General features: G+C 36.8%; 1 protein-coding gene across 3 annotated transcripts in view; it reads left to right on the forward strand.

Annotated features, from left to right (window-relative positions):
• zgc:77784 (uncharacterized protein LOC402947 homolog) overlaps window positions 1-16,087 on the forward strand; it is a 67,969-nt gene that overhangs the window by 30,083 nt on the left and 21,799 nt on the right. For all 3 annotated transcript variants that reach the window (XM_058744422.1, XM_058744423.1, XM_058744424.1), the window contains exons 4-7: window positions 814-934; window positions 1,022-1,160; window positions 2,532-2,659; window positions 9,299-9,423. In XM_058744422.1, coding sequence (XP_058600405.1) covers window positions 814-934; window positions 1,022-1,160; window positions 2,532-2,659; window positions 9,299-9,423 — 513 coding nt within the window. The remainder of the gene's footprint in view (window positions 1-813; window positions 935-1,021; window positions 1,161-2,531; window positions 2,660-9,298; window positions 9,424-16,087) is intronic.

Below are 16,087 nucleotides of genomic sequence, written 5' to 3' on the forward strand. Positions count from 1 at the left end.
AAACATAAATCAGTGCACTTGCTCACGTCCTGTTCTCCACCAACAATGACATCACTGCCAAATGCAAATTATCTAAATGAAAGGTGCACTTAGCATTATTCTATGTTTGTGCTGTGCTGGTTACCAGTGTTGTTATAGCTAAAACTGAAACTCTTTGTGTTAAAAAATGGAAAATTTAAATTTAAATTAAAAATGTTGCTTAAGTGTAAGTCCTAAAATGACTAAAACTGAAAACTGAAAATATACAAATAACAGCTAAAAAAAAAAAAAAAGCTATAAATACTATAATAGTATAATAAATTAACTTCTTTTATTAGGCTTCTGATATAAGTGGAGTCTTCATATAATGAATATTTTTCCAAAGTATATATTTAAAAAAATATATTATTCATTTATTTATGTGTTAACCCAGCTAACAAGGAACGTTATTGGTCTTCATGGAATGTTTAATTCCTGAAATATTTTCATCTGACTTTTTTAAATGTTGCTACTTGTTTCAGAGAACATAAAAAAAAAAATTACATTCACATAATGTTTGCGTGTTCCTTTAACATTTGAATAACCAAGAAAAATGTTTTTTAAATATTTGGACATTTTGAATTCATTCAACATTCAGAAATGGCATTTTCATAAATTAATGAAAGTTAGCTAACCATTCTTAGAACATTTTTGTTAGCTTGAAAACTTTTTAAAACTTTTTTTATACATTACTGAGTGCACCTTAACTGAAGAAAATACTGAAAAATCATTTTTAAGAATCAAATCAGGTTGTACGATGATATAGTGATATGTGTGATTTTTTTTTTTCTTCAGATGCGTGGTGGTAAGCTAATGATTTCTCACACCAGGAAAAGTGACGCAGGCATGTACGTGTGCGTAGGCACCAATATGGTGGGCGAGAGAGACAGTGATCCAGCCGAACTCGTTGTGTTTGGTAAGTCTAATTTCCTGGCTCATTTTTGAGGTTTCACAAAGGAGTGAAAATAATCACTATGTGATATGTGTGTGACTGTGTGAGCAGAGAGGCCAGTGTTCATCCGCAGACCTGTGAATCAGATTGTTTTGGCTGAGGAGACTGTTGACTTCTTGTGTGAGGTTCATGGAGACCCGGCTCCGACTGTCCGCTGGAACAGAGACGAAGGAGAACTACCGCGGGGGAGGCAAGACTCTGCTTACAAACATTTGCGATGCTGTTACAGCAGCTTCATGAAGCTCACATGCCAGTTTAATGACATTTATGGAGAGCCAGATTAGAAAATCAGTTTCCTATTTCCGTTATAGTTGAGTTAGAGAAGCAGAAAGCTCATTAAACCAATAAACCTCAAACTGAGGAATAATGTTTATTGCATAATACAGCATTATACAACAAGACCTTAAAGGGATAGTTAACCCAAAAATGAAAATTCTGTCTCGCCCTCATGTCGTTGCAAACCCATTAGACTTTCGTTCATCTTCACAGCACAAATGAAGATATTTTTAATGAAACCTGAGAGATTTCTGTCCCTCCACTGAAAGTCTGTTACACCAAAACAATTCATGAAGATATTCAGCCAGTCTGATTGTGCTTCCCTTTAACGTATTTGATAAGCTTTACTGTGTGTATGTGTGCTGATCAATGTTTATAAGATTTCATTTAGGCTTTTATTCATATAAAGCAGGGTTGCACAATATTTTTTACATATTTTAAAGCCCTAATATAATGCGATCGTGTCTCAGCTGAAGAATAAATGATTCATATAGATTGCTTTTACAATGTCATTTTGTACTTTTTGATGCATGAAAGTTTAGGTTCCATGAACTTTCAGTGGATGGACAAAAATGATTAGAGAATATTAAAAAATATCTTAATTTTTGTTCCAAAATTAAATATGTTTAGTTAGGAAATGTATTACTATCATTTGAACTCAGTCTGAGCGGTGCAGTGTAGTGGTTACCACATATTAGTGCTGATTCAGGTTGAAATCTGGCTTAAATTATGTCAGAGACAGTTTGAAGAGAAGGAGACTGACCACTTTTAGAAAAATGTGTGTTCGAAACTGCAATGCTCAATATAGCAATGGAAATGGAAATCGCATTGTATTGTGTTTTGAGCTAACGAAGCAAAACTTGTTAACGTTGTTGTTAGGTTTTATTGGCAGTATGGCATATGTGATTTCAATGAAAGCTTTCTTAGCCAACAATTTTAGAGATTTCAGTCTTTTCCCATTCAAATAGATTGCTGTCGCTGTTTGACTAGAAAGATGACCACCAAGTGAACTGATTTGAATCTTGGTCCCATTTCCTTTCTCTTCCCAAATAGTCTCCTTTCTACTGTCAAATAAAAAAGTGGCAAAAGCCCCAAGAATAAAATATAATTAGTGTTTCCTAGAGTTTGGGGCGCAGTAAAGTGGCATATTTGATGGAGTCTCACAGAAATGTCCTCTCAGAGAGTATAAGGATGTAGACAGGCTGTAGGAGGAAAGTGCGATGACTGTTCAATCTGCTCTCCTCACGGACAACCACTGTCTCTTTTCACCTTCTCGGCCGAGTAGATTTGAGATCCGTGGTGACAACAGCCTGCGTCTGGTAAGGGTCAGAGCAGAGGACGAGGGCACTTACACGTGTGTCACAGAAAACAGCGTGGGCAAAACCGAAGCCTCCGCCGTGCTGCAGGTCCACGGTAAGACGCTCAGGCATGCGTCCTTTTACACAACACACATCACAGCGCACATGAAATATGAATCACAAAGAAGCAAGCTGATATTCTTAGCTTCATGCATATGTTGCCACTCATCTCCATTAAACAGACCTCACTGCAGCCATTTGAACCTGTCAGGCACAATCAGTCTGATCTGTGTGAAGTCACAAGGAAGGATTTATCAGCTCCTCTGTTGCTGCTTAAATGTTAACTCTGTTCTAACGCATTGCCTCATTGCCTAGATAGCCAGCTGACTTCTAAAGCCCAAATATAGTACTCAGTTCTGATGCAAACACTTTGCATATGCATTCAGCCGAACACATCGCCTTTCGAAATATTCGCCATTGTGCTTGACACGTGCACTAGAAAGATTCATCCTTGTCAAGTGCACTATTTCTTTCCAGAACTTACTAGCAATAAAAATGTCATTGTACTCATTTAAACAAGCTGTCTCATTTAATTTGGGTGTATCTTTTAACTAACTCATGCCAGCACTCATAAATGCATGTATATTTTGTTGTTGAGGTCTCTGGTAGTTCTTTTTCAACTGTGAAACAATGGCCCGGGCCAATGTTGTCACCTTGTGGACAAACTAAGTAGTGCAAAAAACAAAATTTTTGAAAATGCATATGCTAGGTGCAGACACAGAGCATGCAAGATTAGAAAAATCGGACTGTGTGCCTACAGTGTGTGCATACTGTACTATGCTGTAGTGATGGCTAAATGAAGCTTTGTGATGCACTGAAGCTTTTCTCGCAATTGTATCGCAAAAGGGTTCATTACGCAAAGCTTTACGATACAGTGTACAATGTGACCATCTAGTGGTTGTAGCAATGTACACTGGCACAAATTAAATTAAACAAATTCATGAATTAAATATGCCTATATGCTTATAACTATATTTTATATTTTAAGCTTAGTGTGGGCATAATATAAAATGATACTGGATGACCACCCTGGGATTCGTTCTTTTTTAATTAGATACTGAAGCAGTCAAGTGATTTTCAGGCGAACAAAGTTTCGTCATAATTCATGTCAACGAATCAAGCTCCGATACAATGCTTTGTTTTGTTTTTTTGACACAAGCTTCTCAGCTTTGTTGTTGAGCATAACATCACTGCTATGCTGATTATAACATTTACGCAATGTTCACTGTATATATACCCTAGCGTACACATAAATCCAAAATAATCTTGGCATCACGACTGTCATGGAAGTGACTTATTTAGGCAGCAACTGGAAGCACAATACAAATAGCAAGAGACTTGATTCACAATTGCTTTCATTGAAGTTTATGTTAGCATGTTGCTAAGCTAACAACATGATACTGAAATAAGCACAAAATACACAAACATCGGGTACTTCTTTTTTTATTAGACTGAACTATTTTTCTTGATACTTTTCAGTGTTGAATGAAATATACACTTTACATATTTATATAGCCTACCTCATTCACCATCTTGGATTTAGTTATCCTCTGAGCTTATGTGAAAATTCTGTCATGATTTACTCACCCTCATGTTGTTCCAAATCTGTTTGACTTTCTTTTATTATGTTTAGATAAAAATAAATGCAAAAAGTCAGTGGGGACCAAATGTTGTTTTGGATCCCGTTGAGTTTCATTGGATTGACGAAAACAATTTGAAATACATTCTTCAAAATATCAGTGTTCCACTGAAAACAGAAAACTCTTGAACAGAAAACAGCAACATAAATTATTGTAGGTATTTCTACTCAGGCAGCTTCGGAACAGAGCAACTATATGGAGCTTACATTAAAGCGTGTGGATTACTGTATTTGACAGCTGTTATAGAGAGACGGTATGCTTTAGCAAACTGCCGGAGTGCAGAGGCAGTGTTAATAGAACGTGGCAAAGTGTGTGTAGAAATGAGCAAGAGAAAGAGCGAGTGAGAGAGAGAACTGGATGGGAATCTAACTGGCACAAGCTGGGGGAAGCAGCTGTAGCAGACCTGATTCAATTCATCCTCCAGTTATTTTGCCAGTCTGAATTAAGATGAGACCAAGCAGCTCTGCCTCCATCTCCTTCCTACTGCCTACTTTTTCTGCCTCACTCTCTCTCTCTCTCTCTCTCTCTCTCTTTCTCTCTCCATTTTCTGACTCAGGGCCATTTTCTTGATGTTTCATTTGTGAATTTTCTGTCTCATTTGCCTTGATGTTTTGTTGCCCTTCATCATTTCATCCTTACCAACCTTTCCTTCCTCTTCACTGCATGCTGCCGCATTTCACAAGGTGGCACAGGCAAACTGTTTTATGTCTGCTGCTTTGCATTGAGTATGCGTGAGTATGATAGAAATGTGTGTGAATGCTTCAAAAAGACATTTCAAGTCATTACTCTGATACTGCCATTAGATTAAAGGAGATTTCAGAGCTTGTGAAATGCAACGTTTAAAGCAGCTGCTTAATATTAATAACACTGAAACTGGAACAATCAAACTTTTAAAAAAGACAGTGACTACTACATTTTCAGGAATCACAAGCAAATTTTACATTTATATTTGTGCATTTTTTTGACACTTTTATCCAAAACAACGGTGCTAGCATTACCTAAAGATCGAACCCATGACCTCACGTCGCCCTCTACCAACTACAAGGATTTTAAGACTGAATACAGTTGCTGTCATCCACCTCTCTCAGATCTTGAAAAGAAACGGTGTAAAATATCAATGGGGCCAAGCCTTCTACCATCGATGCTTGGCAGTGCTTTCTTTTTGATATACGTGACTGTATAAAGGAGTGACTTTTGTGTTTTCTTGCCTTTCCTCTTTCCCTCCCTTTGATTGGACTTTGAGATATTGAGTATGTGTCTGTTGTTGTTTTTATTTTATTTTATTTTATTTTTTATTTTTTTATTTTATTTTGGATGTTGTGTATAAAAATAAATAAAATGTTGATAACAAAAAGAAACGGTGTAAAATAGAAAATAAGAGTTAAAAATAGAAACCTTTGAATGTGTCTCATTAATTAGTACACTTGCTTTACCACATTAATTTGTGGCACCCATGTTAGTGACGTTAGTTAAAATCTGACATGTGACTTTGACTAATCCTGTTTCTGCACATCTCCGCATTTCCTGTCCTCTCTCTTACTGTCTATATCAATATAATATAATTTTTATATTAATTATTAATATTAAAATAACTGCATAAAGAGGATCCAGTTAAGGTTTTTCCATACCAGCCAATAAAGAGTAAATTATATAGTATATGTTTAGCATTTTTTTCCTTGGTTCTTGCTTACAAACAGTATGTTTTGGAAAGTAAATTAAATGAAATTTTGCATAATACTGCTGTAATACATCTGAAAGTATTTTAGTCACATATGTGGAATATTTCTCACTTTAATCTGCCAAAACTAAAATATGACAAACAAAATCCCAATGCGTTGTTTTTTTTTTTTATGTCACTCACAGCATCACATATGACATGAGCCAGTATCCGTCTCTCAGTGGAACCGCACCTGTCACAAAAACCAGGATTTCACACTCCACATTTTCATTGCGGTGGATTAACGTGAGAAATATTCCACATATGTGAGTGTAATTCTTACAGATTTACTTCTGTATTATGCAGCAGTATTATGCAAAGGTTTCCAGCCACTGGCGAGTAACTAGTTTCATTTACTCTCCACAGCAATATTTACTTACATTGGCACTTGATGACTTTTAGTTTTGGACCTACACATATGTAAATACACAGTAACAGAAGTTTGAGTAAATATATGTATGCAGTCTGTTAACTTTTACTTCCTGTGTGATGTTATGAGAACACCTGTGCTCATGTGAGATTGACAGGGCCTGAGTCTGTCAGGGGAACGCTGTCTTCTCTGATCCTCTCAGCAGATGTTTGCTGCCTTCTAGCCTAACATTTTCCCAACATACCAGGGAGCAAAGCCACGGCATCAGTGACTTAACACGCTGAAGATTACGACTGACCACACACATCTGCTGTTTTTACACTCATCAGACAAGCGCACACAATGAGCGGCCATGTGCACAAGAGCTTTTACCAAGCCCAACAAATGCCCACAGGATGAGTCGTGAGTCAAATGCATCCTCGTTCACTGGATCATCTCAAACGTGCCCTGTATTAAAAATGGGAAATGGTGCAGTTTAATTCTGTGGCTTTTAAAAGGGACATTTCATGCAAAAATGAAAACTGTCATTTATTCGCCCTCATGTGGAAGCTTATTTCTGCCACAGGATAAAAAAATGTAAAAAGGTATTAGTGAGTTTTTATCAATAGAAGCCTGTTTCCGCCACTGAATAAAAAAATACAAATAAAAGGTAATTGCAACTTTTTATCTCACAATTCTGACTTTTTTCTCACAATTGCATGTTATAAAGTCACAATTGCGAGATATGAACTCGCAATTCTGATTTATTTTCTCAGAATTGAGAGTTTACATCAGAATTGTGAGTAAATATCTTGCAATTTTGACTTTATAACACAGAATTGTGAGATATAAACTTGCAGTTGTAAGAAAATGGCCAGTATTTTTTTCCCCTCAAAATTGCACTTTATAATTCACAATTGAGAGTTTATATCTCACAATTCTGAGAAAAAAATTAAGAATTGCACGTTTATATCGTGCAATTTTGAGAAAGCCAGAACTTGCAATTGCGAGAAAAAAGTCTGAATTACAAGTTTGTATCTCACAATTACAATTACTCAACGATCCTATCGAAATAATAAAAGCAAAAATTCCATATAAATACGTTTTTTGGGGGGGTTTTTTGTCAATGAGGTCCAAAACAACATTCTCATTGGACCACATTGATTTCCATTGTACACTCTTAAAAATAAAGGTTCCATAAGGTGGTTTTCAAAGTGATGTTAAATAAGAAACATTTTGGGTTCCATAAAGAACCATTCAGTAAACAGTTCTTAAAAGAACCTTAGTGTGAAGAACATTTTAATAATCTAAACAAACTTTTTTCCACAATAAAGTATGATTTGTGGAATAGAAAGGTATCATGGATGTCAAAGTTGCTTCATTGAACCATAAATACTAATAAAGATATTTAAGGTCTTGATTTTTAAGGCCAAGAATACATTTTTAAAAATATTGTCAGTCCCTTTAAGGCTCCAGAATTTTTATTCTACTCGGAAATGTTTCTTTAACTCATTATTTCAATCCCTAAAGCTGACATGCAAGTCAATCTGTCGCTTGGGAGTTGTCACCTGCAGAAGTGAACAGTAGCTCCGTCAGCCCCGAGCCACTTCTCCCCACACTATTATTCTCCTCCGGTTTATATGATCTTTGTCGGCTTCTCGTCATGAGTTGTTATTTGTGTGGGAGCTTGTAGCCCCATCAGAAAAAATGTGAAAATGGAGAAACAACACGGATGAGTCAGATCTCGCGCTCTCTCCCTGTCTGCCTTTCACGCTCTCATACGCCTTCTCTCACTTGAGTCTGGTGTACAAACCTACTGTGAAGTTTCTGAACAGCAGGGTAGCGGTCTGGTTATCTAAACAAAGACACACAGCCTTGAGCCCAGTGCCGTACTAAAAAGTAGGCGGGAAATGGCTGCTGGATAACGTTGGTGGTTCCGTTTGGCTTTCAGAGCGATAAACCGAGCAGTAACCACCTCAAACATCACCGCTGAAAACAGATGTTTTTCGATATCGTGCATCCACCGCTATCCCAGCGTGAGCCACAGACTCCAGCATCAGAATCTGCTTTGCAGTCACAACTAATTACTTGCTATAATCTGGGCTGAGTGGAGACTATGTTTTAAATCTGACAGCTCTCGCGCTAATGTGCAAATCACAGAGCTGATGAGCCTCAGAGGACAGCACTTAACTGATAAGTGATTTAAAATATTGAGAAATCCACTTCATGTTTTTATAGAGTGGGCGAGCGTAGATGGTGTTTGGTGAGGGTTAAATTCAATCAAACCAAGTTCAAGTTTTTGTCAGAGCCCTCATATGGCATCGCAAATTCTGTCTCTTCAACATCTCAGTTGTTTCTGCTAGAAGATTTAAAGGAGAACAAATTAAAATGTTTGCTCACAAAACAGCCACAAACAGACATCTCAGTAAAGTACGCCAAATTTCGATAGTCTGCTGTGTCATTTTAGATTGGAAACTGATTTTTGGGTGTTGGGGTTTTCAGCTGATTAGCATTAGTTTTTTTTTTAGTGAATCAGGTGCTGAAACAACAGAGACTGTGTATGCAAATAAATGACTCCCCCTGAGATGTTTGCTTGAGTCTCCTACTTCGCAGATGTTTCTCTTGAGAAACATACTCTAGAGTTTTCAGAATGTTTCTCTGCAATGCCACAAACTCTCTAATTTGCAGAGATGCCAAAGTCTTCAATCATTTGGTTTCAGAGCATTTCTCAAGTATATGTTTATTACTTAAATCTCATTGAGTTGATAGATTTGGTCTACTGGCTAATTCAACTTTTCCTCTGTAAATTGCTTATTGAGTCCAGCTTGTCCTTCTTGTGTCATTTTGCCAACATTTTTTGCCATTATTTCTTGTCCTCCCTCCATCCGTCTGTATAGCAAACGTAGCAAAAAAAGGACAAACATACAGAAAAATCATGAAGCATTTCAAATTCTCTAACCAGCCACATTCTGCTCTCTCTGGCCTTAGTGCCCCCACAGATTGACGTACGTCCCCAGGATCAAGTCGCTGCTCAAGGACGGACTGTAACTTTTCAATGTGGCACCCAGGGAAACCCTCTTCCTGCAGTTTTCTGGCAAAAAGAAGGCAGTCAGGTGAGTGCTAGGGGTGGGCGGATCGATCCTAATATCGATAGTATCGATACCAACGTTGGTATCGGTATCGGATCGATACTAGCCTGATTAGATCGATACTTTAGGTTAATTTTCTCTCCTCTACACTTAATATATTGCTGTATACATTCAACAAAGAATAGACATGTCTGTGTGTTTATATACCGCTCTTTTCACGTCTCGTATGCAAACATTACTGCTCCTCCCCTGCATTAGTGTTTTGTTATGCCATTATGTGACTCAGCGGCTTCAAGCAGAAGCGGATATTATTGGCAACAGCGAGAGGTGGAACTGTAGAAATTCGCTACTGTGGCAACAGCACCAAACTTATTCACTTTTTTTCAATGTGGAAGTAAGCCTTTTTCATAGACTGAATGTGCGAGACTTCCACTTCATTAGGCACGGTAGGGAAATCTTGAGTAAAATTGTTTCTGCACTCCACCGTGTGTGTTTATTATTAAGACAATTCATTAAAATAATACGGTAAGAAACACCAGTTTGCAATACCAAGCAAGCAGCAAAACGAACTGTTTTGTACAGTTAAAAATTTCTGAAAGCGGATGAGACTGGAAGCCAGACCCATTAAATTTACTGAATTTGGCCTTTTTATACAGTAATACTGTCTTCAACCATTAAGCCATGTTGTTGTTTTTTTTTCTTTATAAAGGTTTTCTATCAGAGGAAAACACTTAACATGCATGCACTTTGCGATCATATCCTGGGCTGCTAGCCTGCATATAGTTTGCATCATCAGTATACTGAGTTGGCCTTTCAATATTACTTTCTTAATACATTAGGCCCCGCTAAGTTTTTTTTTTCTTTATAACTCTTTTCTATGGGAGGAAAATGCTTAACACGAAACTTTACGGTTGCTTTCATATTCTGGGCTCCTCTGCTTGCAAACTACTTTCAGAAAGGCAAATAATATCCACATAGCTTTAAGGTGAATGTAATATTTTAGTCATATCAGCATAAGTTATTGTTAATTTTCAAAGTGTAATTGGTCATTTAAATGTATGTTATTAAAAAGGGAAAAGTATCGGTATCAGTATCGGCGATACTTGCCCTGTATTTACTTGGTATCGGATCGATACCAAAATTTGCAGTATCGCACACCCCTAGTGAGTGCAGCTTATGCTTCCTACAGTATCTAATCAAGCACACCTTGTTTTGAGCTCAAACAATGCAATGAAACTGTATAGTCCCTAGTGAAAAATAAACATACTAAAATGTATTTGAAATACATTTATTTCATGCTAATACATTTAAAGACCTGCAATTGTACTTTTGGCATACTAAACTGGTATACTTCTGCTAAATTGGAAAAACTTATTTTGTACTTAATGCACTTTAATTGTGCGGACGTATTGCTGAAGTCCAACTAAAGAAATACTGAAGTATATTTGATTGTGCTAAAGTGGAACTAAAGCAAATATGCTTCAGGTACACTTTAAAGTTTAAAGACCGATATTATTAGGAAATAATAATATTAAGAAATGTGTATTGTGCACAAGTATTACTCCAAATCAAGTTTAATTATATATTTTTTATTTATTTTTTTGTCAGTAAATATGTTTTAGATACTAAAAGATTTGAACTATACTTAGTATGAAATAAATGTATTTTAAATATTATTATTAAATATTACTTTTTATTAGGGGTATCTGTCTCATTTTGTGTGCTTTTGTGATACTGCACTAGTAGCAAGCTTGAAGTTGTGGTTAAGTAACATGCTAAAGCTACAGTGAGGGAAAATATTATTTGATCCTCTTCTGATATTGTACGTTTGCCCACTGACAAAGAAATGATCAGTATATAATTTTAATGGTTTATTTTAACAGTGAGAGACAGAATAACAACAAAAAAATCCAGAAAAAAAGCATTTCAAAAAAGTTATAAATTGATTTGCATTTTAATGAGTGAAATAAGTATTTGATCCCCTATCAATCAGCAAGATTTCTGGCTCCCAGGTGTCTTTTATACAGGTAAGGAGCTGAGATTAGGAGCACTCTCTTAAAGGGAATGCTCCTAATCTCAGTTTGTTATGTGTATAAAAGACACCTGTCCACAGAGGCAATCAGTCAATCACATTCCAAACTCTCCACCATGGCCGAGACCAAAGAGCTGTCCAAGGATGTCAGGGACAAGATTGTAGACCTACACAAGGCTGGAATGGGCTACAAGACCATCGCCAAGCAGCTTGGTGAGAAGGTGACAACAGCTGGTGAAATTATTCGCAAATGGAGGAAACACAAAATAACTGTCAGTCTCCCTCGGACTGGGGCTCCATGCAAGATCTCACCTCGTGGAGTTTCAGTGATCATGAGAACGGTGAGGAATCAGCCCAGAACTACACAGGAGGATCTTGTCAATGATCTCAAGGCAGCTGGGACCATAGTCACCAAGAAAACAGTTGGTAACACACTACGCCGTGAAGGACTGAAATCCTGCAGCACCCGCAAGGTCCCCCTGCTCAAGAAAGCACATGTACAGGCCCATCTGAAGTTTGCCAATGATTCAGAGGAGAACTGGGTGATAGTGTTGTGGTCAGAGGAGATGGCCATCCCCACCGTCAAACATGGAGGTGGAAACATTATGCTTTGGGGGTGTTTTTACGCTAAGGGGACAGGACAACTGCACCGCTTCAAAGGGACCCAAAACACACGGCCAAGGCAACAAAGGAGTGGGCCAAGAAGAAGCACATTAAGGTCTTGGAGTGGCCTAGCCAGTCTCCAGACCTTAATCCCATAGAAAATCAGTGGAGGGAGCTGAAGGTTTGGGTTGCCAAACGTCAGCCTCGAAACCTTAATGACTTGGAGAGGATCTGCAAAGAGGAGTGGGACAAAATCCCTCCTGAGATGTGTGCAAACCTGGTGGCCAACTACAAGAAACGTCTGAACTCTGTGATTGCCAACAAGAGTTTTGCCACCAAGTACTAAGTCATGTTTTGCTAAGGGGTCAAATACTTATTTCACTCATTAAAATGCAAATCAATTTATAACTTTTTTGAAATGCGTCTTTCTGAATTTTATTGTTGTTATTCTGTCTCTCACTGTTCAAATAAACCTACCATTAAAATTATAGACTTTCTTTTCTGACATTTCATTGTCAGTGGGCAAACGTACAAAATCAGCAGGGGATCAAATATACGTTTTTCCCTCACTGTAGCAGCACCAAAACGAGAGAATGTGTGTTTAAAATGAAAAACATTAACATTCAAAGATTTTTTTTAAAGAAATGAACAAGGATCCATTAAATTGACCAAAAGTGTGTATAAAGACATTCATAATATTACAGCAAATTTTTATTTCAAATAAATGCTGGAAAAAGTATAGGGTATAATGTATTCAACAAAAATACTATAAAAACATTATTTAAGAAAATAATATAAAAATACAACAGAACTGTTTTCAGCATTCACAGTAATCAGCATATCAAAATGATTTCTGAAGGATCATGTGCCACTGAAGACTGCAGCTGAAATTCAGCTTTACCCTCACAGGAATAAATTACATTTCATATTCAAATAGAAAACAGTTATTTTAATTTGTAAGAAAATTTCACAATATTACTGTTTTACTGTATTTTTGATTAAATAAATGCAGTCATAGTGAGCATAAGTGGCTTTACATTAAATAAATCCTACCAACCCCAAACTTCTAAACAGTAGTGTATAAATACACTACATTACCCTTTGAAATTCATGCAGTATATAGTCAAGTACATACTGTATAGTGTAAGTAAACAGTGCATTGTACATGATTCGAGACACTTATGAGCTTATGAGATGGCTCAGCATTGTCCCCCAGTAATCCAATACTTCACTGTATGTCATGCGTGGGTTTAAAGAGCCTGATTGGAGATCAAAGGCAGATCTCTTCATATAAAGATGATTTATTTGCATCTCAGAGCATGTTTATCAGTGACTCATTAACTTAGCCAGAGCTTGAAAACAAGCCTAGAGCCTCTCGATGATTATATTTACCCTTGTTGATGCTGATTAGTCGTGTATTGCTGATTGCATTGAAGAGATGATTCAGAGCGTTGGATTGCTGGAGCTGGGCCCTTTGACAAAACAGCATGTTTTCAGAGCCATTATGGGAAGCCACCGATGAGAGTTGGGCCTCCTAGAGAGACTTGTGAAGGAGTGGGAGGAGAAAATTTGACACAGAGGAACATCAGGTGTCAGAGCAGTTCCCATAGGCCAGCAAAAGCACATCGTTCAGTGTAATGGCAGTCAGGAGTGTGTTTCGATGCTAAAAATAGACCTCCATCAGTGCGGTGAAGAGCTAAAGACCACTCAGCCTTGATGGCTCACATCATTTTGGAGTCATTTAGGGTGTGGTCTGTGCAATGGATTTTATAGCACATCCCCCGTGTTCACGCTTGTAAGCCATTTGCAGCTGTGTTCCAGATTAGGCTGTAGCCTTTTCACCTTCATCCATTACTTGCCCATTTTAAGCCTCTTAAGAGAAGTGCATGGATTCCCCCTCACTTACTGTACGTACCCCCAGTTAACCCCACTGAAGTCCCACAAAGGAGCAAACAGCTTCGCTCAGCGAAATTAAACTGCCAGAAAAACACAACCGAGCGCTCAAATCAGTTGATGTGCAGTTTTGATGGAGATGAGATCTTTTAATCGGCTTACAGTTTTTCAGTGATATTTTGGAGGCACCATATTCAAGCATTTTATTTTTTTAGATACTTAAATACTTGTCTTCAACAAGGACACATTAAATTGATCAAAGTGACAGTGAAGACATTAATCATGTTAAAAAAGATTCCTATTTCTAAGAAATGCTGTTCTTTGAACTTTCTATTTATCAAAAACTCCTGAAAATAAAAATGTATTAAGCAGCACAACTGTTAATAAGATGTCTCTTGAGCAGCAAATCAGCATATTAGAATGATTTTTGAAGGATCATGTGACCAGTGTTGGGGAGTAACTAGTTACATGTAACGGAATTATGTAATTTAATTACAAAATAAAAGTAATTGTAATCAGTTACAGTTACTGAGAAAAAATGTGTAATTAAATTACAGTTACTCATGAAAATGTTAAGGATTACAAAGGGGGTTACATCTGATTTTTTTCACACACACTCTCACATACAGATTTAATTGACTTCTTTCATAAATTGCAGTGACTGCTCTAAAATATGAAACACCAATGTTTCAGGAGTTTATAACATGCTTATCCGATAAATCTTATATTTCCTTTATGTATATGCTTTATTTTTTTAAGATTAACTCTTTTTTTTTCTAAGGCATTGTTAGATCCAGTGTTTCCTGTCATAGCTATGCAAAGATTTGATTTCAAAAACAGTATCATTGCTATTAAGGTATTTCTTGTTATAATTTTAAATCTGTATTTAACCTCAGCATGATTTTAAGGTAAGTCTGATTTTGTGGTGGCTGTGCTTCAAAGGGGACATTTTCCACAAGGTGGTATGATTCATTAGGGTCTTCTTGAAATGGTCTCAGTGGTTGTGTAAAACAACACCCTTTTACCTTGTTAAAAACAGCTCTGTTCACAGTGACTTGTTTCGGTGCATATCTCTTTACATGCTAATGAGCACTGCTCACTCCGCCCCTCTCTTCTGTGGAAATGATCCATCCTTGAGTTTTAACTTTTTTAACAAAACCTACCTTTAATTGTCCCTCATTCAGAATACAGTCTGGAGTAAAATGATTTGCGCAGCCAGGCATAAACGAATTTAGTGAATGTGAAGTGAAGTGACATGTGGCCAAGTATGGTGACCCATACTCGGAATTTGTGCTCTGCATTTAATCCATCCAAGTGCACACACAGCAGTGAACACACACACACACACACACACACACCGTAAACACACACCCAGAGCAGTGAGCAGCCATATTGCTGCGGCACCTGAGGAGCAGTTGGGGGTTCGGTGCCTTGCTCAAGGGTCTCACCTCAGTCATGGTACTGAAGGTGGAAGAGAGCGCTGGTTATTCACTACAAAATCAAAATGGCTTGATAATTGAGATTGTTTAGGTTTTTGGGAGATTAAAAAAAGGAGTGAATTTCTATCATTGTGGTTGTGTCCACAAACTGCTAAGACACATTTATATGCAAATGAAGATATTTTTCATCCAATGTCTCCTTTAAAATTAAAATATTATAATCTTAATTCAAGTGATGAAAGATTTCAGTAATCAGTGTTGAGTTCTACTGTAAGGTTAACCCTGCCTGGTTAACATGTTTGAAAATTATTAACAGTTGAAAACATTAGAAATTTAGAAAAGTAATCAAATGTAATCAGTTACATTACTTTAATAAAGTAATTGAAAAGTTACACTACTTATTACATTTTAAGTAGGGTAACTTGTAATCTGTAACCTATTACATTTCCAAAGTAACCTTCCCAACACTGCATGTGACACTGAAGACTGGAGTAATGAAGCTGAAAATTCAGCTTTGTCGTGAGTAAATAATATTTTAAAATACATTAAAATAGAAAAGTTATTTTAAGTTGTAATAATATTACTGTTTTACTGTATATTTTATGAAATCTTTTAAAAATATAAAAATTCTTAATGACCCCAAACTTTTAAATGATACTATATGAACTATTGTATGTAAATGTTCTATGATTTAACACAAAATAACATATTTTAAAATGAA

The sequence above is a fragment of the Onychostoma macrolepis genome, chromosome 15 (assembly GCF_012432095.1).
Source record: "Onychostoma macrolepis isolate SWU-2019 chromosome 15, ASM1243209v1, whole genome shotgun sequence".
NCBI classification, from domain to species: Eukaryota; Metazoa; Chordata; class Actinopteri; order Cypriniformes; family Cyprinidae; genus Onychostoma; species Onychostoma macrolepis.